The 22,157-nt window shown below is 55.1% G+C and overlaps 1 protein-coding gene across 6 annotated transcripts in view; it reads left to right on the top strand.

Moving 5' to 3' along the window:
- OGDHL (oxoglutarate dehydrogenase L) overlaps nucleotides 1–21,641 on the top strand; it is a 28,571-nt gene extending 6,930 nt beyond the window's left edge. For 3 of the 6 annotated variants that reach the window (XM_014343700.5, XM_034930457.3, XM_063607378.1), the window contains 20 exons: nucleotides 2,732–2,834; nucleotides 3,224–3,339; nucleotides 3,491–3,645; nucleotides 4,488–4,634; nucleotides 5,634–5,724; nucleotides 8,240–8,419; nucleotides 8,570–8,698; nucleotides 9,474–9,653; nucleotides 9,955–10,107; nucleotides 10,699–10,801; nucleotides 11,329–11,457; nucleotides 12,473–12,623; nucleotides 15,454–15,581; nucleotides 16,453–16,631; nucleotides 18,030–18,101; nucleotides 18,220–18,345; nucleotides 18,434–18,506; nucleotides 19,772–19,935; nucleotides 20,115–20,269; nucleotides 20,929–21,641. In XM_014343700.5, the coding sequence (XP_014199186.1) occupies nucleotides 2,732–2,834; nucleotides 3,224–3,339; nucleotides 3,491–3,645; nucleotides 4,488–4,634; nucleotides 5,634–5,724; nucleotides 8,240–8,419; nucleotides 8,570–8,698; nucleotides 9,474–9,653; nucleotides 9,955–10,107; nucleotides 10,699–10,801; nucleotides 11,329–11,457; nucleotides 12,473–12,623; nucleotides 15,454–15,581; nucleotides 16,453–16,631; nucleotides 18,030–18,101; nucleotides 18,220–18,345; nucleotides 18,434–18,506; nucleotides 19,772–19,935; nucleotides 20,115–20,269; nucleotides 20,929–21,052 (2,658 nt within the window). In that variant the 3' untranslated portion in view covers nucleotides 21,053–21,641. Of the gene's footprint in view, nucleotides 1–2,731; nucleotides 2,835–3,223; nucleotides 3,340–3,490; nucleotides 3,646–4,487; nucleotides 4,635–5,633; nucleotides 5,725–8,239; nucleotides 8,420–8,569; nucleotides 8,699–9,473; nucleotides 9,654–9,954; nucleotides 10,108–10,698; nucleotides 10,802–11,328; nucleotides 11,458–12,472; nucleotides 12,624–15,453; nucleotides 15,582–16,452; nucleotides 16,632–18,029; nucleotides 18,102–18,219; nucleotides 18,346–18,433; nucleotides 18,507–19,771; nucleotides 19,936–20,114; nucleotides 20,270–20,928 lie in introns of those variants that run through there. The other 3 variants (XM_034930460.3, XM_034930462.3, XM_055092786.2) reach the window with 3 other exon arrangements.
- The last annotated feature ends 516 nt before the right edge of the window (nucleotides 21,642–22,157 follow it).

The following is a 22,157-nucleotide window of genomic DNA, read 5'->3' as shown; positions in this document are numbered from 1 at the left end:
CATCAATTTCCCCCTTAGCCCCCGCTCACTGCTGATTATCTTGAGGCAGATCCCAGATATAGCATTTCATTCATTGAACATTTCTTTGTGTATGTCTAGAGAAAAGGGCTTCTTAAAAAATGTGCCATGATACCATTATCACATCTAAACATAATAATGCCTAATATCAAATATGCAGTTGACATTTGTGTTTGCCTTTTGTCCTGTGCTTTCTTTTTTTCTTTTTTTCTTTTTAGATGGAGTTTTACTCTGTCACCCAGACTGGAGTGCAGTGATGCAGTCTCGACTCACTGTAACCTCTGCCCCACGTGGTCAAGTGATTCTCCTGGCTCAGCCTCCTGAGTAGCTGGGATTACAGGTGCTTGCCACCACGCCTGGCTGATTTTTGTGTTTTCAGTGGAGACGGGGTTTCACCATGTTGGCCAGGCTGGTCTTGAATTCCTGACCTCAAGTGATCTGCCCGCCTTGGCCTCCCAAAGTGCTGGGATTACAGCGTGAGCCATTGCACCCAGCCTGTGCTTTCTTTTTACTGCTTCTTTGAAGCAGGATCCAGCTAAATCCACAGGTTGCAATAGGCTAAAGTGGCTCTTACGTCTCTTGTACTTTGCAGGTTCCCTCTGTTTCTTTTTATGATGTGGAAAAACCAGGTGGTTTGTCCTGTAGGGTTTTCCCAAGTCTGGATTTTGCTGATGGCTTCCTCATGATGTCATTTCATCTGTCCCATTGTCCCATGTAATTTCTGTACTTTGACAATTAGATCTAGAGGCTCGATCCCATAGACATTTGATTTTTTTTTTTTCAAAATCAGCTTCCTGGTGGTGATGGTGATGGCACTTGAGCAGTTAGCAGCTGTGGATAGTGATTTCCTAGATCCATTAACTCACTAGGGGTTGCAAAAATGGTGATATGCCAGTTCTGTTTTCCCTTCTTTATTAACTGAAGTCCCACTATCAGGAGAAACTTCCATTTGTTAACTCTGTTTATCCTGAGGTGCAGATTGTGTAGGAAAGACAGGATCACTGCTTTATTTTTTTCTTTTATTCAGTGATTTTCAAAATTATGAGGTGATTCCCTAGCACACTCCAAAAGTGACTAATGAAAGTTTATCTTCTTTTTTTTGGATTCATGTGAATGCATGAATATAAACATATTTGATGAGTTTCAATCTGCTGTAGGTATACTGTCCTTATAGTTGCTCAAAACTTGTCCTTATTCCCAGCACTTGTGGTATTTGAACACTGCCTTGATGTTGGTATAACAAGATGCTTCAAGCTCAGCTTGTACATTTCTGCCTATTCCAGAACCGTCCAGGTCTCTGGCTGTTTCCTGCTATTGGTTTGATCATTACTTCTGGGCCCTTTCAGGAATCAGAGCCAGGAAAGGGTTTATACTGATGCTTCTAACGTGCTACAAATGTGGGATTTGGGGTTTGTCCTTGACCCTGTCAATCTTATGGCAACATTGCCTTTAGAAATGTCAAAAATAGAGGTTCTCAAAGATGCCAGTACAATGGCTTGTTTGATTTCCCAGAGCTCACATGCAACAATCTTAGAATAACAGTTCTTTTTTTTTTTTTTTTTTTTGAGATGGAGTTTCTCCTTGTAGCCCAGGCTAGAGCGCAGTGGTGCGACCTCAGCTCACTGCAGCCTCCACTTCCCAGATTCAAGCGATTCTCCTGCCTCATCCTCCCAAGTAGCTGGGATTACAGGCATGTGCCGCCACGCCCAGCTAATTTTGTATTTTTAGTAGAGATGGGGTTTCATCATGTTGGTCAGGCTGGTCTTGAACTCTTGACCTCAGGTGATCCACCCATCTTAGCCTCCCAAAGTGCTAGGATTACAGGTGTGAGCCACTGTGCCCAGCCAGCATAACAATTCTAACACTATTACGATTGACTGGTAATAAAAAAGGCTTTATGAATTTTTTTCTGTTTGTCTTTAGGGAATGTTCCATTAGTCAATTGGAATGGTTTCTCTCTGTATTTATGCCACTAAGTGGACATATTTATTCATTTGGTTCATTTCACTTTCAATTTTTAAGACTTAATTTTGTTTTATAAGAATGTAAAATATTTACAAGGTTTGAAAGTCAAATCTTCAAAGTAAGATAAGTTCTTAAAAATCTGGCTCCTAGCCCTGCCTCTCTATCCTATTTTGTCCCCTCCCCTAGATGATAATTTTTCTTATGTTATGGTTTTTTTAATTTTATGATTTGCCCTTCTAATGCATATATTTATTTGTGTCTCCTTTTTATTAGATAATGTGTAGTTCACCATACACACTTTGCTAGAATTTGCTTTTTTGCTTAACAATATTTTTTGGAGACTACCTTGTAGTATCAGATGGGGATTTTTCTTCTTCCTTTTAATGGCTCTGGAGTGCTCCGCTGTGTGGATCGCCCATATCCATGCGCCAGTCTCCTGCTGATAGACAGTGGGGAAGTTTCTAGAATTTCACTATTACTAGTAGCACCGCAGTGAACACCTTTGTGCATAGGTCTTTTTCCTGTTTTTGCCCATGCATGTTGTACTTCTAAACCAGGTTGAGCTCCTGCCACCTTACTGGCTGTGGCTGGGGTCTCGCAGGCAGCAGTGAAGTAGCTGCAGGGCAGAGACATGGGGAAGCTTAACATTCGGAAATGGGAAGAGAGGGGCTGGGGCCCAGAGCCTTACCCTGGAGAAGGTCTGTCCAGCTGGGTCCCAGCCCCACCCTGCTCTTTGCCCTCCTCCCAGATCCGGGGTCACCATGTGGCCCAGCTGGACCCCCTGGGCATTCTGGATGCAGACCTGGACTCCTTTGTGCCCTCAGACTTGATCACAACCATTGATAAACTGGGTAAGACCCTTCCTCAGGACGGCCATGGCAGTGCTGTGTGGGTGGCCCAGTAAGGGGCCCACGGGCACTAGGGACAGCCTGATCCTTGGGAATCCATGGAGCCCGGGGAGCAGCCCACAGGGCCTCCTTTCTACCTTGCCTGTGTACTGCCTGTTGTTCCTGAGAAGGACGCCTGCCACTTCCCCTAGCTTGTGCCCCATGTGTTCAAGCCTGAGAGGCTTGTCCACCCTGCCTCCCTGGGCTCACTCTCACTTCTGCTCCCCAGGTTGGACCCAGAGGGAGGGCACTGGGGAGACTGGGAGGTCTGGTGAGACTGCGGGGCTCCACCTGGGCCTGACCTCCCTCCCTCCACTCTGCTGCCCGGGGCTCGGCCACGCCTCCTTCTCCAGCCTTCTATGACCTGCAGGAGGCTGACCTTGATAAGGAGTTCCAGCTGCCGACAACCACCTTCATTGGGGGCTCTGAAAACACCCTCTCTCTGCGGGAGATCATTCGGCGCCTGGAGGTGAGCACAGGCGGGTGTGTGGGGTGCAGCTGAAGCAGCTCTTTGGAGCTTGCCAGAGGACGGGAAGGCACTGTCTTTTTTGTTCTAGACAGCAGGGATGTCAGCCGTCCCTCTTCCCCGCTCCTCATGGGGTCCCAATGTGTCTCCCCAGAACACCTACTGCCAGCACATTGGCCTGGAGTTCATGTTCATCAACGATGTGGAGCAGTGCCAGTGGATCCGGCAGAAGTTTGAGACCCCTGGTGTGATGCAGTTCTCTAGCGAGGAGAAGCGGACCCTGCTGGCCCGGCTAGTGCGCTCCATGAGGTTGGCACCACCTGGAGGGCCAAGTGGCTGGAGGTCCTGCTCCAGGGCTCTATGAGACGTCCCACACCCTGCCTAAGAGAGCAGGAGGGTGCCACAGGAAGGCAGGACTGGATCGGCCTCACCACTGGCTGCAGGGAGGAGAGTTGGGACCAGGTGTTTAGGCAGTTTGGCCAAGAGCTGGCCCAAGGCAGAGCAGGTCAGGTGGGCAGGGATGAGGCTCTAGGAGAACAAGAGAGCGGGGACACTGAGCAAGGCCAGAAGTGGCGGGAAGTGGCTGTGGGAACGTTTGGGCAGAAAATTATCCCTGGTGTGGAGTGAGTGTGGCCACACCACCTGTCTGTTCACTGGACTTTTCTGAAGCTGGGTCCCCCAGGGCTGCAGGGGCTGGGGGAGCACCTGACTCAGCTGCTGGATGCAAAGTGGATTCCTGAGCAGCGAGGTGCAGGCTGGAGTTTGGATCTGGCTGGGTGGAGATCTTTGGGACTTGGCGAAGAGAGCCCTTGGAGTGTGGCAGGAGGGTAGTGGGCTAGGAGTGGGTGGGCAGTGGCCTGTTGGAGGAGCTTGGCTATGAGGAAGAGAGAGGGCGGCAGCTGGGAAGGGGTGTAGGCAGAGGCGTTTGGTTCAGCTGGGAAGATGCCTAGCTTCCCCTAACGCTGTGTTCCTTTGCTGGGTGAGACAGGTGTATCCATGGTGGGCCCTGGACCATGTAGGTGGAAGGAGGATTTGTGACTTCCTCTGTCCTCAGCATTCAGCTCTGAGCACTCATGAACAGCCCCTGTGAGCCCCAGTCCCCTCCCTCTCCATCCCTTTCCCTTTCCTCTTCCCATCCTCTCCCCAAGCAGGTTTGAAGACTTCCTGGCCCGGAAATGGTCCTCAGAGAAGCGGTTTGGCCTGGAGGGCTGTGAAGTGATGATTCCTGCCCTCAAGACCATCATCGACAAATCCAGCGAGATGGGGATTGAGAATGTCATCTTGGGGATGCCACACAGGTGGGTCCCCCTCCCTGCCGTGCCTTGCGCATTCTCCTCCAGCCCAGGCGACAGAGGTGGGAGAGATGAGATGGAAATCAGAGCGGAGGTGTTGGTGGGACCTGGGGGTAGAGGTGGGTTTCCTGGAAAGTTCTGAGTCCTGGGCCTGGCCTGCTCATCACAGAAATTGCCGGTTACTTGGCCAGAGTCACCTGGGGCCGGGTGCTAACCAGGTTATCAGGCACCCTCTCTCCCTGGCCATGTTGCCGCTGTCCCTAGCAAGGGTGAGATTTCAGAAAGGGGTACACTATACTTCTTGAGGTTCCTGTGGACTAGGAGAGGTGGAGGGGTTTCTTCCAGGGAAGGGAGGGCAGGGCCTGGGCAGTTGTTCCCGGGTTGTGTCCCCCACAGGGAGGTCTGTGGAGGTGAGCCGAGGGTCTCTGACCTGGCTGCAAGCTGACTGCGTGTTCCCTTGACCTTGATGAAGATCTGGGAGGCTTGCTCAGCAGTGGGGCGTTACCTCTGAGCTGGAGCCTGTGGGGAAGCAGGAAGGGGAATGCACCCTGGGGGACGGAGACGTCTGTGGCCATGGGTCCTGCTGAGTGGCCTGTGGGAAGGGCCCTGGGCTTTTCCCGTGACCAGAGAGCTGCTTGTGGTTGGACTAGCCCAGGGCCACATCAGCATGAGGGCATCCAAATGCATGGTGCAGGGGTCCCCATCCGTGGCTGGCCTGCCAGGACTTTGGGGTTTGTCTGTCATGGGGGGCCTGGGAATGCCCAGTGTCTGGTCAGAGAGTTAGGCAGAGCTGGCCCAGTGGCCTGAGGCAGCAAGGAAGCATGGGGCTTTAGGCCTCGGGCCATTACAGCAGCAGGAGAGGATGGTGCCTGGTGATTGGGTGGTCTGAGGAGGGCTCTGGGCACGAAGGGGCTGTATTAGGCGAGGCCAGGCCTCCACAGTGGGGGAGGGAACCCTGAGGCCTGCGGGCTTTGCCAGGTGAGAGCCCGGCCCCTCTGGCTCCAGGGGAAGGCTGAACGTGCTGGCCAACGTGATCCGCAAGGACCTGGAGCAGATCTTCTGCCAGTTTGACCCCAAGCTGGAGGCGGCGGACGAGGTGGGTGCCATGCCCAGGTCCCGGCACCCTTGGAGAGCTGGGTGTTTGGGAGGTGGACTGTGGAGGGGCTGAGCCGGGAGCTTCCGGGCTGAGATAAACCTTAAGATGGATGCATTGGAGAAGCCTGCAGGAGAGAGGCTGGGTGTTTGCCTGAGGACCCTAAGGCTTTTTGGAGCAAGGGCTGCAGTCTCTGGTAGCTGGGAGGGCCCTCAGATAATCTGGGTCAACCTCCCTGTTTTGAGCTAGGGAAACTGAAGCCCAGAGATGCAAAGGCTTGCTGGAAGTTGCTCAGTTCTGCTCATGTGGCTGTGCCTCCATGTCCAAAGTCCTGTCCACCAGCCAGGAATGACTCCCTTGCTCATTTGTTTGCCCAGCAGAGCCTTGGGAGGTGAGGATGGTTTTCCGTACCCATCGACCTGCTGAGGAAATGTTCCTGCTCCCACCCCCTCCCCGGGAGGCCTTGGCCAGGCCTTCAGCCCATACTGCCTAGCCTCTTTCTTTCCTTTTCTTTTTGAGATGGGGTTTTGCTCTTGTTGCCCAGGCTGGAGTGCAATGGCATGATCTTGGCTCACTGCAACCTCTGCCTCCTGGGTTCAAGCGATTATCCTGCCTCAACCTTCCAAGTAGCTGAGATTACAGGCATGCGCCACCACGCCCGGCTAATTTTTGTATTTTTAGTAGAGATGGGGTTTTGCCATGTTGGTCAGGCTGGTCTTGAACTCCTGGCCTCAGGTGATCTGCCTGCCTCGGCCTCCCAAAGTGCTGGGATTACAGGCATGGAGCCACCCCTTCCAGCCACTGCCTAGCCTCTTTCAAAGTCCTGCCCATCTTCCCTTTCGGTGGCTCTCTGGGTCCCCTGGGCAATGAGCCTGTCACTCCCTCCTCTGTGTCCCTTTGCCCTCAGGACTATCTCTCCTGCTGTCTCCAGCCTGCTGCCGTGTGTGTGTGTGTGTGTGTGTGTGTGTGTGTGTGTGTGTGTGTGGACCCATACCTACTGGCTCCTATCCCAGGTCTTTCTGACATCCTGTTCCTTTTGTTCTAGCACCTTCAGCCTTCTAAGCCTCACTTTGCTCTTCCGTAAAACAGGGATAAAAGCGCATGCCCGAGAATGGTTGCAGTGAGTCAAAGATGACCTGTGTGTATAGTGGAAAACTTGGCCAAAGGATGTTTAAAATGAAATTACTATTTTTTTTCAACTGAAAAAGAAATTTGATCATTGTGAAAACAACAAAACAGAACAAAGCTTATACAATGAGAATATGTTCCTCAGTGAGACTCCATTCTTGTGGCCAATTTTGTTTGTGTGCTTCTGTTGTGTTTAGGTGTGTACTTCTAGAAACATTTCATGCTGATACAAACCAACCTCTTTTTCCAGTGCAACCTTATTTCTAAGAGGCCATGGGCATAGCCGTGACACCGGGTGGCACCTTGCAGTTTTCACTTAACAAGTTGTCATTGTTTCCTGCCTGCACACATGGGCACCCCAGGCTTCTTACAGCTAAAGCATCCCTTGTGCTGGACATTGGGTTGTTCTAATGAGGGTCCTTGCACATGTGTGAGCGAGTTTATCTGTTAGATGGTGTCCGAGCAGTGCAGTGGCTGGAGCTACGGGGGTGGGACTGAACGACCCTCCCAGGAGCTGGCAGATGTCAGCGAGCCCATCCACAGTGTGTGATGGTGCCAGAGCCCCCACCCCACTTCCTCCCACACGCTCTCGAATCCTTTCATCTTTGCCGATATAATAGGTTCAAAAGAGGATTTTGTTGTAATGCATTTCTTTGTTATGAATTCAGTTGCTTATCTTTTCACATGCTTTTGAGCCATTCATATTTTTCTGTAAATTCCTGCTTGTGGCTTTTGCTCATTTTCCTATGGAGTTTTTGGGCTTTATCTTCCTGATTTGTAAAAGTGTTTTGTACATTGAGGGAATTTGCCCTTTGCCTGCATTTGTTTATGAATATTTTTCTCAGCTTGATTTGTTTCCCCTATCGCTGGGCGTGGGTTTGCTCCCCCATGGCAAATTTGTTAGAATTTAGGTGTCTTTTGTGTTTTCTGGTGTTAGGATATTGTGTAGAATGCTGTAAGTCTTCCTTGCTTCAGGGTCATAAAATGTTGTGTGTCCCTCATTGCTACCATTGGTGTGAGGAGTCAGGGGATTCAGCTTCAGAGTTTGCTGGTGGCCTGGCCGAGGGTCTCTGCGCTGATGCCTAGGCACTGCCCTTCTCTCCCTGCCTTCCCCGCTGCTTGATGGCCTTCCCCACTCTTGTGCTCTCCTGATCCATGGTCAGTGTACAGAGAGGCTCTGAGCCAAGGCCTGGGGTCCCTGCCTTCCTCCCTCAGGCCAGTGAGGAGGGGCAGTGTGATGAGGAGAGAGGGGTCAGAGACAGCTTGGCCCTCTGAGGCAGTGGGATCGGGGGAATGTGCCAGCCTGACTGTGGGCTGCAGTGCCTGCCTGTGTATCTGCCTGTCTGATGTGGGAGGGGAGGATCCATCATGTTCCCATCTCCACCTTCAGGGCTCCGGGGATGTCAAGTACCACCTGGGCATGTACCATGAGAGGATCAACCGCGTCACCAACCGGAACATCACTCTGTCGCTGGTTGCCAACCCCTCCCACCTGGAGGCAGTGGACCCTGTGGTGCAGGGGAAGACAAAGGCAGAGCAGTTCTACCGTGGAGATGCCCAGGGCAAGAAGGTGAGCTCACCTGGGGGAACCCAGAGGACCTGGGCCCTTCAGGGTGGGCCCAGAGGGCTGGGCTGGACCCTGGGTCTCCACAGTACAGGCGCCGGCTGGGCTACATGGGCTGGGGCACGCAGCCCCTCCTGGCTCACACCTGCCCTGCAGGTCATGTCCATCCTGGTTCATGGGGACGCCGCCTTTGCTGGCCAGGGCGTGGTATATGAGACCTTCCACCTGAGCGACCTGCCCTCCTACACGACCAATGGTACCGTGCACGTCGTTGTCAACAACCAGGTGAGCATGTAGGCTCCACGCTGGGCCTCACAGCGTCAGCATCCCTGGAAATCCAGGCAGTAGCTTGGGGGGAAAGTGAGATGCTCCTGGCTCTGAGCCCACTGCTGTGCTGCTTACCAGGCAGGACCCTGCTCTTTCCAGCCTTGGCGTCCTGGTCTGTGAAATTGGAAGACACAATAGGGAGGGATAAGTAGGGCTGGAAGGACCAAAGGAGCACCTGTGTAGCGAGTGCCTCATGGAGGCTGGCCGTGTGCAGCCCCACATGGGCAATCTTAGACACAGGGACCTTGGTGCCCTTTCTCTAAGGCAGCTGAGCTTCTAACAGCTCATATGGAGTCTAGAAAGCCCTGTTGTGTTCACTGCCTTGTTTGCATTAAGTCATGTCATCGTCCTTGAACATCCTGTGAGGTGGGAATTTAAGTGACCCCTTTTTATAGATGAGGAAACAGGCTGTGGGCATATAAGCACCTTGCCCCAGGTTGCAGTTAGCCATTGTTAGGACTGGATTTTCCAGGCCTATGTTCCTCACTACCAGTGTGTCAAAGTGACTGGCAAAAAAGAGCAGGCTCCACCCGGCTGGTGCTGCTGCCATCCCCGTGGGAGCTGTTGCCGTGTCTAGTTGTGGGGCTGCTCACCATCACCCTGTTGTGTCCCACATTTCTCCTGGGCACCTCAGTGGACCTTGAGCATCCCCCTGCTCAGTCTCCAAGGCTGGCACCTTCTATCTCACTCTAAGTAAATTGAGAGGCGCAGCAGGTTTCTCCTGCCTCTGCAGATTGGATTCACCACAGACCCCCGAATGGCCCGCTCCTCACCATACCCGACCGACGTGGCCCGGGTGGTCAATGCGCCTATCTTCCATGTGAATGCCGATGACCCAGAGGCTGTGATATATGTGTGCAGTGTGGCAGCCGAATGGAGAAACACTTTCAACAAAGACGTTGTCGTGGACCTGGTGAGTCTGGGGACTGAGGCCAAGGCATGGGTGGGTGGCCCATCCCTGCTGAGCTGAGCCAGCCAGGTCATCAGCATCTTCAGCACTCAGGGCTGGGAGTGCTTCTTGGATGAGAGATTTATGCCACCAAGAGCAATCTGTGCAAAGGCCTGGGACGGGACATTCATTCGGTGATAGGTGATAGTGGAGCTCAAAGGGCTCCCAGTGGGTGTGCCCTACCCAGATATTCCCCAATTTTGCAGCAGCTACATTGACCACACAGCGTAGGGGAGGGCCTGAGCCCCTCTGGCTGCTCCTGCAGGTCTGTTACCGCCGGCGCGGCCACAATGAGATGGACGAGCCCATGTTCACCCAGCCGCTCATGTACAAGCAGATCCACAGACAGGTGCCTGTGCTGAAGAAGTACGCAGACAAGCTGATTGCCGAGGGCACAGTCACCCTGCAGGAGTTTGAGGTGGGCAGGCAGGCTGCAGGGGCGCCCAAGACAAACTTTGGGTGGGGACCCTGGAGAGGGGTTGTAGATGTTACCAGCCCAGTGCTGGGCACTAAGGATTTAAAGAAGTAGCCACTATGGTCCTTGTCCCCAAGAGGCCCCAGTTACCAAAGGGGACCAAGAACTAAGGATGCAGTTACAGCCAAGTGGGACACGGTGGGTACTGCAATGTGGGGGAAGTCCAGCCTTGAGCAGGAGTGCGGGAAGGCTTCCTGTAGGAGGCAGCCCTGAGCTGGGGTTGTCCCCATAATTATCTATGGAGTGTTCATCCTTCCACCTTCATGGAGCTCTGAGAGCAAGGACTACAAGTTTCCGGAGCCTTCTCCAAGCCCCTTGCTGAGCGCACTGCAGGCCTGCCCAGCCTCGGGGTACCTGTACAGGATCCCCTGAACTCTGAGACTTTGGCTTCTAGCCATGAGGTCCCTATAGGCCAGAGACAGAGAGTTCTAGAAGAACTTGGTGATGGGGACCAGGAATTACGAGTCCAAGTGGACTGGGCGTCTGGCTGCCCAGGGCTTTGGTGCTCTGTCCACATCTTCATCCTGATTCCAGGAAGAAATTGCCAAATACGACCGGATCTGTGAGGAGGCTTATGGCAGGTCCAAGGATAAAAAGATCCTGCATATAAAGCACTGGTTGGACTCCCCCTGGCCTGGTGAGCGAGCAGTGTGTGGCTCAGAGGGACTCCCCTGGGCCTTGAGGTCTTGCACTGGGATCAGGACTGGAATGGCCCTGGGTGACAGCTGTCATTGCCTAGTCTAGAGGCTGCAGGCTCTATCACTGAGTCCCCAAAGCTGCGTGGGGCCGATTCCTGCAAGTCAAGGATAGCATTGCCCTCTGAGCATGGATGGCCAGGTGCTCACTGAAAAGGGAGGGCACAGCCAGGTGGGAGAGGAAGCCCTGGGCACTGGATGCTTGGGGCCAGGGTGCTCAGAGGGCCTCCCTGGGGGGCAGGGTTAGAAGAGCTGTTACCCTGGGGTCCAGAGGTGGGTGTTGGGCCTGTGGGGGAGTTGCAGCTGTGGCTGTCCAGCTGTCCCAGGTCCCAAGGGTGGGCTCAGGGTGAGTCCGAGTGCTGGTGGAGTTTGGGAAGCCATGGGCCACTCAGTCCTGGGGAGGCAGGCTGGCCAGGGGGATCAGAGCCCACCACTGACACAGTGTGGACAGAGCCTCTCTCCCTCTCAGGCTTCTTCAACGTAGATGGGGAGCCCAAGAGCATGACATGCCCAGCCACGGGGATCCCTGAGGACATGCTCACCCACATCGGCAGCATGGCCAGCTCTGTGCCCCTGGAGGACTTTAAGATCCACACTGGTGAGGTTGCTGGGCAGGCTGCAGCCCAGGCTGCTGGCCCCACCCCAACACTGTGCCTCGAAGGGAGATTGGTTGGGATGCAAGAGAGATGGTGTGTCGCATTCCTGCTCAGTCTGTAGTGGGTCCACGTAGCTCTCGGCACCACATCTGTGCCCGTGACAGTAGCTCTTCTCAGGGTGGGCGTGGTGAGCTGGGCAGCTCCAGATGCCACACTCCCAGCTGGGTACCAGTGACTAGTCTTAGGCTGGGGACCTTGGATTTTCCAAATGCCTTTGCCGGGGCGTCCCTGGGTCAGGCAGAAGAGCAGGAAAGCAAGGGCTCCCATACAGGGGCTGGAACGCAGCCTGGAACGTGGGCAGGATTCTGCAGCTGAAAGGACGGTGGCTTGCTGGGGCCTGGACCAATGACCGAGGGCAGCCCCCCCACTCCGGGGTGAGACTAGAATGTGGGTGGTCACCGACTGCACCCCTTGGCTGGGGCCACTGTGACCTTTGCCTGGGAAGTCCGGAGGGTCTCCTGTGGCTGTATTGGGGTGCCTACACCCCCTCTGACCCACCTGGGGGAGTCCTGAGGGGGTTCCCTTACAGTGTGCACCGAGACCGAATGTCCTGGGGCAGCTGCCGACAGCGTTTGGGGCATGTGCCCGCTCTGTTTGTGTGTTAACCTCTGTGTGTGGGGCTGACAGGAGCGCAGCATAAGCCTGGGGACTTGGAGTCAAATCCGAGTACCTTGACAGCTGTGTGATCTGATTAAATGACTCTGAGCCTGACGGTGTCTGCAACGTGGCCAATGCTTGCCAAGTGGTACCTGCTCCACCCCTCCACAGGCTCAGGGTGGCCCCTTGTCTCAGCTGGAGGAGGGGTGCCTGGCCCTGGGCCCTCCTGCAGCATCCCTGCCCTCCAACCAAATCAACAGATGGCTGCCCTGCTTTGTGCGGGGTGTGTGCTGAGCACCTACCTACTCGCCCCAGGGCTGGCTGTCCCGTGGCCCTCAGGCCAGCACTCCTTTCCCACAGGCCTCTCTCGCATTCTGCGGGGCCGTGCGGACATGACCAAGAACCGGACGGTGGACTGGGCGTTGGCAGAGTACATGGCCTTTGGCTCCCTGCTGAAGGAAGGCATCCACGTGCGGCTCAGCGGGCAGGATGTGGAGAGGGGCACATTCAGGTGAGTGCAGTGGGGCTCAGCATCCTCACAGGAGACCTGGAGCAGAAGCTGGGCCTGGCTTGGGGATCCCGAGGGGGCCTTTGTTGGGGTGGGATCTTCACAGCATCCCTAGCCCCTGCCCTCAGGTGGCATCATCAGATGGCCACCTCGCTGACCCCCCAGGGCAAGTGTGCAGAGCTCACTGCTGGGCCCAAGCTGTCCACTAAGGTCAAGCTGGTGGCCATCTGTGGTCCTCAGGATCATGTGTGTGTGGGGGGTGTGTGGTGAGTGTGGGCGAGTTGTGTGTGGTGTGTGTGTGTGGTGTGTTTGGTGTGTATGTGGTGTGTGTGTGGTATGTGGTGAGTGGGGGAAGTGTATAGGGGGTGTGGTGCATGTGTGTGGTGTGTTTGTCGTATGTGTGGTGTATTTGGTGTGTGTGTGTGTGTGTATGGTGTGGGGTATGTGTGTGGCATGTTTGTGTGGTGTGTGTGTGGTGTGGGTGTGTGATGTGTGTGTAGGTGTATTTGTGTGGTGTTTGGAGTATGTGTGTGGAGTTTGGAGTGTGTGTGTTGTGTGTGTGGGTGTGTGGTGTGTGTGGATGGGATGTGTATGTATGTGGTGTGTGTATGGGGATATGTGTGGTGTGTATGGTGTGTATGTGGTGTGTGTGTGGAGTGTATGTGTAGTGTGAATGGTGTGTATGTGGTGTGTGGTGAATGGGGGGTGTGTGTGTGGTGTGTGTGGTATTTGTGTGTGGCGTGTTTGTTGTGTATGTGGTGTGTGTGGTGTATGTGTTTGTGTCTGTATGGTTGTGTGGTGTGTCGTGTGTGTTGTATGTGTGGGGTGTGTATGTGTGCAGTGTTTGGGTATGTGTGTGGTGTGTATGTGTGTCTGGGGGATGTGTATGGTGTGTGTATGTGGCGTGTGTGTAGGGGATGTGTGTGGTATGTAGGGGTATGTGTGTCTGTGGGGGATGTGTATGGTGTGTGTATGTGGCGTGTGTGTAGGGGATGTGTGTGGTATGTAGGGGGATATGTGTGGTATGCGTGGGTGGGTGTGGTGTGTAGTGTGTGGTGTGTGTGTGGTGTATGGTGTGTGTGATGTATGTGTGGTGTGTGTGGAGTATGTGTGTGGTGTGTATGTGTGTATGGTGTGTGTGGTGTTTATGTGTGTATGGTGTGTGTGGTGTGTGTGGGGGTGTGTGGTGTGTATGTGTGGGTGTGTGTGGTGTGTGTGGGGGTGTGTGGTGTGTATGTGTGGGTGTGTGGTGTGTTGTGTGGTGCATGTGTGGTGTGTGTCATGTCTGGTGTTTGTGGTGGGTGTGGTGCGTTTGTGGTGTGTGTGTTGTGTGTTGTGTGTTGAGTGTGGTGTGTGTGGTGTGTGTTGTGTGTTGAATGTGGTGTATGTGTGGGGTATGTGTGGTGTGTGTATGTGTGGTGTGTGTGTGTGGTTTGTGGGGGTGTGCGTATGTGTGTGGGGTGTGTATAGTGTGTGTGGGGTGTGTATGGTGTGTGTGTGTATGTTTGGTGTGTGTGTAGGGTGTGTATGTGTGTAATGTGTGTGAGGGTGTTTGTGTGGTGTGTGGTATGTGTGGAGTGTGTGGTGTGTAGTGTGGTGTGCGTGTGATGTGTGATATGTGTGGTATGTGTCATGTTTGGTGCATGTGTGGTGTGGTATATGTGGGGTGTGTGTGGTGTGTGTGTGTGTAGTGTGTGTAGTGTAGTGTGTGTGGTATGTGTGATTGTGTTTGTGGTGTGTAGTCTGTGTGGTGTGTGTGTGTTGTGTGGTATGTGTGGTGTGTGGTATGTATGTGTGGTGTGTGTAGTGTGTGTGGTGTTTGGTGTGTGCATGGATGTGTGTGGTGTATATGTGTGTGGTGTGTTTTGCATGTATGTGTGGTATGTGTGATGTGTGTGTATGTGGTGTTTGGTGTGTGTGGTGTGTGTATGTATGTGTGTGGTGTGTGTGTGTATGTATGTGTTTGGTGTATGGGGATGTGTATGTGTGTGTGGTATGTGTGGCATGTGTATGTAGGTGTGTGGTGTGTGTGTGTACTGCTGTTAAGTCAGCCCCTATCTTGGTTGTTTGCAGTTGTCTTTGTGAATCCAAATGGGGACTTGACACTTGTCAGTTGTCCACACCACATTTCCTCTTGTTCGGGTTCCTAAAATGTTCTAGATCCTGCCTCAGTCCGCTCCTGGTTAGCAAGCCAGGGTGGTGTGGCTTCCAGGACTTGACCAGCTGGCTTTCTCATTCCTGGTTGCTCATCTCGGCTGGTCTTGCTCCAGCCAGGGCCCAGGTGGCCCTCTGATGTACCCTGAGCTACATGTCAGTCCTTGCCAGGGACTGGGGTTCAGCCAGGCACCCCTCACTTACTGTGCCCACCTCGGCTACTGCACAGTGGTTTCTGTCTCTTGTGAGTTGGGACAGGGCTGGTGAGATGGTAAAGAAGCCAGCAAGACGGGGCAGGGGAAGTGGCCTCCTAGGGTCTCTGGCTCTAGCTGGCACCTGGGAAGTGTCTTATCAGGTCCCCTTTATGGGTGAAAAGCTGACATTCAGAGAGGTGCCACAACTCACAGCTCCTTCCCCCAGACCCCCCAGTGCGTGGTGTGTGGGCGCTGCTAGCAGGCAGGGGGCAGGCTGGGGAGGCCTGGCGGGGGACAGGCTGCAGGAGGGACCACATGGCTCTGGTTTTCCACAGCCTTCTTGGATGCCATGTTGTGGGACCCTGCAGGCTTCCTGGGACAGTGACGGAGGCTTGCCTGCCTCCTGCTGCCCAGCTCCCCTGCTCCAGGTGAACAGGTGCCAGCCCACCTGCCCTCTGTCCCTGCCCCGGTCTGTGTCTCTGCAGTCACCGGCACCATGTTCTCCATGACCAGGAGGTTGACCGCAGGACGTGTGTGCCTATGAATCATCTCTGGCCTGACCAGGCCCCGTACACCGTGTGCAACAGCTCCCTCTCGGAGTACGGAGTCCTGGGTGGGTCCATGCTCTCCTGCAGGCCAGGCAGGCCCCAGACACCTGGGGACCAGGGATGGGCTGGGAAGGGGCCGGGGCCAGGGCCTGGGAGGGGCGAGAGATGCTCAGAGGCCCTTAGGGGATGGCCCTGGGGGATGGTGATTGGGCTGCCCTCACCTAAGGCCATGTGGGAGGTGAAATCATGTCCCATCTGGGCCCCTTGGGGATCCCAACTGGGGGGCCCTGCTTGCCTTGAGGGGTTTTGTGGGTATCAGGGCCCCAGTAGGCGCAGACAGAGAGCCCAACACAGTCTGCTGCGGGTTCCAGCTGCTGAGCAGTCCAGTCTTGGCCCAGCCCTCTCACATTCCTTTGAGCCCCATCTTGCCTCCTCTGCCCTGCACCCTAGGAACACTGCACTGAGATCCCTTCTCTGGGCTCTGGGCTTCCCTGCCTGTGTCCCCTGTGCATGCTCTCCCTCAGATGCATCATTAGCTGGCTCACCTCGTCCTCACTGCCTGCCCCTAGAGGCCAGGCAGCCCCCCGCCCCCAGGCAGATGCCTCTAGGGCTGTTTCTGCCCCTTCTCCTTAGCAGCTCTGCATGTTTTTAAGGAGTTCTTGACAGATGGTCCCTGTTGCCTCCCCAGGATACCTAAATAAGGTTGAACCTGACCACACATGATAGCAGGGCTGAGGGTAGCATCTCTGGGCATGTTGTCAGCCCCCAGGATGGTACATTGTACCCTTTGAATCCCAGGGAATCCCTGGGTTCGTCCTGGCTTGTGAGAAGGATGGGTGGGGGCATGAAGGATGTACTGAGAAAGGGCTAAATTTGACTGGAGCCACTGCCACTTGGTGACTGCGTGCAGCAAGCTCTATCTTGTCTTCTGTTTAGGCTTTGAGCTGGGCTATGCCATGGCCAGCCCCAATGCCCTGGTCCTCTGGGAGGCCCAGTTTGGGGACTTCCACAACACGGCCCAGTGCATCATCGACCAGTTCATCAGCACCGGCCAGGCCAAGTGGGTGCGGCATAACGGCATTGTGCTGCTGCTGCCCCATGGCATGGAAGGCATGGTGAGGGCTGCGGTGGTGGCTGGTGGCTTGGTGGGTTCTGGCGGGCCTTGAAGGGGCGGGATGGACCCTGGGCCCCTTGTCGGGTTGGACAGTATATGCCTTCCAGGCCCCTGGAGCACGTGGGTCTGTGCAGGGTGGGGTCTGCACATGTGCGTGCTGCAGCTGCTGAGACGATGATGCTACCCCTGGCAGCAGAAGGCGCTACCACGTATGAGTGCTTGCTGTGCGCCAGGCACTGTTCAATGCTTCTGAATGTTAACTCTTCCAATCCGTACAACTTAATGAAGTAGGCTGTGTTCCTGCTTTTCAGATGAGGAAACAGAGGCACAGAGCTGGGGAGTAGGTTGCCCAAGGTTTCACAGCTAGTAGCTGGGGTTTGAAGCTATCCTGTGCAGTACTGCCTGTTCTCTGGTCCCCTCCTGTATGACCTGCCTCTGCAGCCACACGTGGGGCACAGGGAAGACATGCAGGCTGGGTGCATCCTCCGGAGGCTCCTGGGCTAGCAGGAAGGGAGGAAGGAGCAGGGTGTCATGTGATACCATCTGGTGGGCAGGTGGCCTGACCAGGCAGAAGGGAGACAGGCAGGGGGCTCATTGCCACCATTATCCCTGAGTGGCATGTTATGAGCACTTTACAGGCTGCGTACTCGGCATCCTCACAACACCGGGTATCAGTGAGGAGGGAGGTGAGGCTCCCTGCTTGGGGCTGCCTGCCGTGAAGGCAGCTTCTTGGGAGGCCGGATCTGGGCCAGGCTGGGTGTGGGGGGCTGGGTCCTTGGCCGTCCCCACCAAGAGAGGGCAAGTGGCAGCTGTGCAGTGGGTCACCCCCGTCCTGCAGGAGCTGGCTTGGAGATGCCCCTGGGCTTGTCTTGCTGCTTTCATGGAGCAGAGCGGTCCGTGTGGGTGAGGGTGGGCGAGGCCCAGGCCGAGTTGGGTTGGCCCCTGCCTGGCTGTGTGGTCATGGGTGGTTTCTTACCCTCTCCTTGCCTCTTCATCTGTGCAGTGGGGAAGAGTGTCTGCATCATGGGGCTACTTTGGGGGTTAGCGATAAGGCGTGTGGGATTCCTAGAACTCCGCCTCCTGTACAGCAGGTGCTCAGTCAGTGGCAGCCACTGTTCCAGGACATTCCAGAGAAAGCACGTCTCAGTGCGGGCTTTTTGCTTTTTCTTCTGTCCCTGCAAGTTCACATACTGTGCTAGCTCTGGGCGGACCCCACTCTGAGGATTCCCATTCTGCTCTTGTTCCACATTCTTGGTTCTTTTCTATGGTTCAGGCTCCAGGGTGAGGGCACCTCTGCTGAGAAGCCCTCCAGACTTTCCCCTGAGCCTGGGGTCCCTGCAGGGCCAGATGTCTGTCCCATGGTGGGGTCCAGCCTTGGCCGTCTGGCGTTTGCTTTCAGGGCCCAGAGCACTCGTCAGCGAGGCCCGAGAGGTTCCTGCAGATGAGCAATGACGACTCGGATGCCTACCCTGTGAGTGTTGCTGCTGTCCCCAGGACAGGGACGCGCCCTATTGTGCCCACAGGGCTAGGGGTCCAGGGTGTGGGTGCAGCAGACAGCCACCCTGGCCATATGCATCTCGTCCCCACAGGCATTCACCAAGGACTTCGAGGTGAGCCAGCTCTATGACTGCAACTGGATCGTGGTCAACTGCTCCACACCGGCCAACTACTTCCACGTGCTGCGCCGGCAGATCCTGCTGCCCTTCCGCAAGCCGGTGAGTCTCCGTCCCAGGGCAGGGGTCACACGCAGGGGGCCTGGCCAGGCAGGGCCAGCTGGCAGCTGGGCGTGTGTTTCCCTTCCAGCTGATTATCTTCACACCTAAATCTCTGCTGAGGCACCCAGAGGCCAAGTCCAGCTTTGACCAAATGGTATCCGGTACGTGCCTGGCCTGGGTGTGTGGGGCAGCCCACACTGGGGCGGTGGCCCATTGTGTGGCTTCTGCTTCTGGGGCTTCTCCATCCTCCCCTCTGCCTGTGGCTCTGCTGACCTGCAGCAGCTCCTGGCATGGTCCCACTAGCAGTAGGGTTGGGAGGTTGGCACAATGGCTGACCTGGGCCAGCTCAGGTCATGTGGGTTGCGTCCATGGTAGAGTCCACTGGGGCCCCCTTAGACCCTAGCAGGGCTGATCGAGGCCTGGCAGAGGCCTGCTGAGTTCGCAAGATATTGAGTATCATTCATTCATTTGTCCCTTTTAAAAATTCATGAGCCAAACAGACATTACAGGCCCTGGGGTCCTGGTGTCCCCTCCAGGAGTCTTTGGCCTTATTTACCTGGGAGTCAGATCAGATAAAACACTATAGTTGCAACTGAGAGGTGACTATGTCCAGGGAAGGACAGGTGTGAGGCTGGTGGAGCAGAGCTGTCTTGGAAAATGGTCCTGGGCAGTAGAGGGAGGGCTGGGAAGGGCCTCAGCATGGACAGGGGTTGGATTTTCTCCCATGTGTGTTTGGATGTCCCCTCTGTGCAGGTGGGCAGCTGTTAGAGCTCTGATGTCGGGACTGGACTACCTGGGCTACCTGCCCGGTGCTGGCTTCTCTCTTGAGGGCCTGGGATCCATTTGTCCTCTCTACCCCAGAGTCTTCACCTGAGATGCAGGGATGTGAGGACACTACAGTAGCCTCCTGAGAGCTTTTGCAGTGTGCGTGACCTGGGGTCAGGATCATGGGCTCAGGAAGGAAGAATGGTTGGGGCTTGGAGGTGAAGCTCAGCTGCCAGGCTGAAAGAGGAGGAGCATGCAGCAGCCTCCTGGGACATCTGCTTAGTGGTGGGGGACTGCAGTGCTCTGCAGGAGGTGGGCGCAGCTGAGCAGAAGCAAGGTTGGGGCAAAGGATGATGCCATCATGTCGCCTTCTCTGTCTCCTTCAGGGCGCTTCTCATTGTACCCCCACCTCCGGTCACCTTAAACGTGATGCTTCCAGGGCTCAACCCTTGGGTGTCTCCACCCCTCTCCCTATGACAGCTCAGAGTGTCATCTGCCCCCTGCTCCATCTTTTAGTTCAAGAGGTGTCCACTGCAGCCACAAGTCCAAACCTGCAGTTAGTGTCAGTGGCTAAGGAGAGCCTGGGGATGCAGGCCTGGTCCTGAGCTGCCCCAGCCCCTCTGGGTACCAACGCCTCTGCCATGTCCTGTTGGTCCCTCAGGGACCAGCTTCCAGCGGGTGATTCCTGAAGATGGGGCCGCAGCACGGGCCCCTGAGCGGGTGCGGCGGCTCATCTTCTGCACGGGAAAGGTGTACTATGACCTGGTGAAGGAGCGGAGCAGCCAGGGCCTGGAGGAGAAAGTGGCCATTACGCGCCTGGAGCAGGTGTGCCTGAGCCCCTTGTACAGTCAAGTCATGGGCAAGCTCACGTCACTAGCCCCGGCTCTGGCCAATGTGCCAGGCAGGCCAGATGAAGGCCGGTGAGGCCCTGTGCCTCCTGTCCGGGGGTGCTGGGGATATACCGCCCCTCCTCTGGCTATGCTCCTTTGTTTCTGCCTCCCCAGATCTCTCCATTCCCCTTTGACCTGATCAAGCAGGAGGCAGAGAAGTACCCAGGTGCGGAGCTGGCCTGGTGTCAGGAGGAGCACAAGAACATGGGCTACTATGACTACATCAGCCCACGCTTCATGACCATCCTGAGGCGCGCACGGCCCATATGGTACATGGTGGGGCCGCTGATTGCCCCTCACCTCGGCCCTGAGGCTCTGTCCTGGCTCCGTCCATGCTACCCAGAACTGGCCCTGCCCTTCTCTGGTGATGAGCAATGATGGGGCATCATCAGTACTGGCTTTGTGTTTGTTCTGCAGCCAGAACTGAATTAGGGAACCTGCTACATGTCTCAAAACTCCTGCCTTAGATCTTAGGCCGGTTATGTAGTCCTTGGAGCCTTAGTCCCTGCATCTCTACAAAGGGCAGTGATAAGATTAGATCTGATGTATGTATTAGCTCTGGCACATGGTGGGTTCCCAATACTGGCATCATGTGTTCCTGGGAAGATGGGAGAGGGTCCTGAGAAACTCCAAGAAGCCAAAAGTGTGTTTGTCCCCAAAGTCTTTGAGTTGTTGCCTCATTTGTTGTCCTCATGGGCAAGTGCAGTGACATGGAGGGACAGTTTCTCCCCACTCTTCTGTGGCTAGGTGACTGAGTTTGATCCAGGCTTTGCAGCTCATTGGAAGTGGTGCCAGGGCCAAAAGGCAGGGTCTATGGCTTCGAGGTCAGCGGTTCTCAGATGCGTGCCCCCTGCAGTCCTGGAGTGAGGGCAGCAGTTGGGGGGCGGCTAGGCCTCGCCTTCCCCTTAGCTTGTCTCTCCTCCTCCAGGTATGTTGGCCGGGACCCAGCGGCTGCACCAGCCACAGGAAACAGGAACACTCACCTGGTGTCACTGAAGAAGTTTCTGGATACTGCCTTCAATCTCCAGGCCTTTGAGGGCAAGACATTTTAGAGCTGGGCAAGACCTGTGTAGGTCTCGCTGTGGGTTGGCTGGGGACCAAGGGGGTGATGAAAAGGGGAGGGGCGGAGCTCCTGCCCAGGAGAGGGGCTGTGGGGCCCCAGGATAAAACAGACTCACACAGTGACAGGGCCAAGAGCCAGCACTGCTGGCCTTGGTGTCATGCCACAATCTACCAGGACTGAGGGAGCCAGAGGAGTCCTATAGGCAGGCTACTGTGCTGGAGCATACCCCAGCTGCTCCCATCTTGCTGGAATTTCTTGGGCGGCTTCTCCACCTGTATCTCAAGACAGACACCCGGGGGCCTGTGTCTGTGGCCGCTCCCATCCTGGCAGCCCTGGCTGCTGCTCGCCCCACCCTCGCTTATCTGTAGATTCAAAGCGATGTTCTCTTCTGTGCTCTTAGAAGTAGGGAGTTCAGCAGTAACAGCCAGGTGAAGTGAACCTGCTGGGTGATGTGTTTGCGCTCTGTTTTATGGGGCATTCCTGCGAGATGTGTCAGCTTCTGTGTGAAATGCAGCCACAGCTCATGTGTACCAAAGTAGAAAACCAAATCACAGAGAAATAAAAACATGCTTCAGAGAGATTTGCTGTTTTCATTTCATGTTGTAAAACTGGGGGAGGGATAGGCAGTTGAGAGAAGGTAGGGAATGGGGAGAAAGTTAAAAAAATGGAGAGAAGAAAATATCCGCCTCCATGGATATTTTTTTGAGATGGAGTTTCGCTCTTGTTGCCCAGGCTGGAGTGGAGTGGCGCGATCTTGGCTCACTGCAACCTCCGCCTCCCAGATTCAAGTGATTCTCCTGCCTCAGCCTCCCGAGTAGCTGGGATTACAGGCATGCGCCACTATGCCCAGCTAATTTTTTTGTATTATTAATAGACGGGGTTTCACCATGTTGGCCAGGCTGGTCTCAAACTCCTGACCTCAAGTGATCCATCTGCCTTGGCCTCCCAAAGTGCTGGGATGACAGGTGTGAGCCACTGCGTCAGATTTTCATTTGAGCACCAGGTAGTGTCTGTTGGCTTCTCCACTCTGGCCTTTTGTGGGTTTTGCTTCCCTGCGGAGATACTGGAGAAGCTGCCACAGAGGAGGGATGTTT

The sequence above is a fragment of the Pan paniscus genome, chromosome 8, assembly GCF_029289425.2.
Source record: "Pan paniscus chromosome 8, NHGRI_mPanPan1-v2.0_pri, whole genome shotgun sequence".
Lineage (NCBI taxonomy): Eukaryota > Metazoa > Chordata > Mammalia > Primates > Hominidae > Pan > Pan paniscus.
Note: the sequence above shows the minus strand (reverse complement) of the source record. Positions and strands in the feature narration are given on the sequence as shown.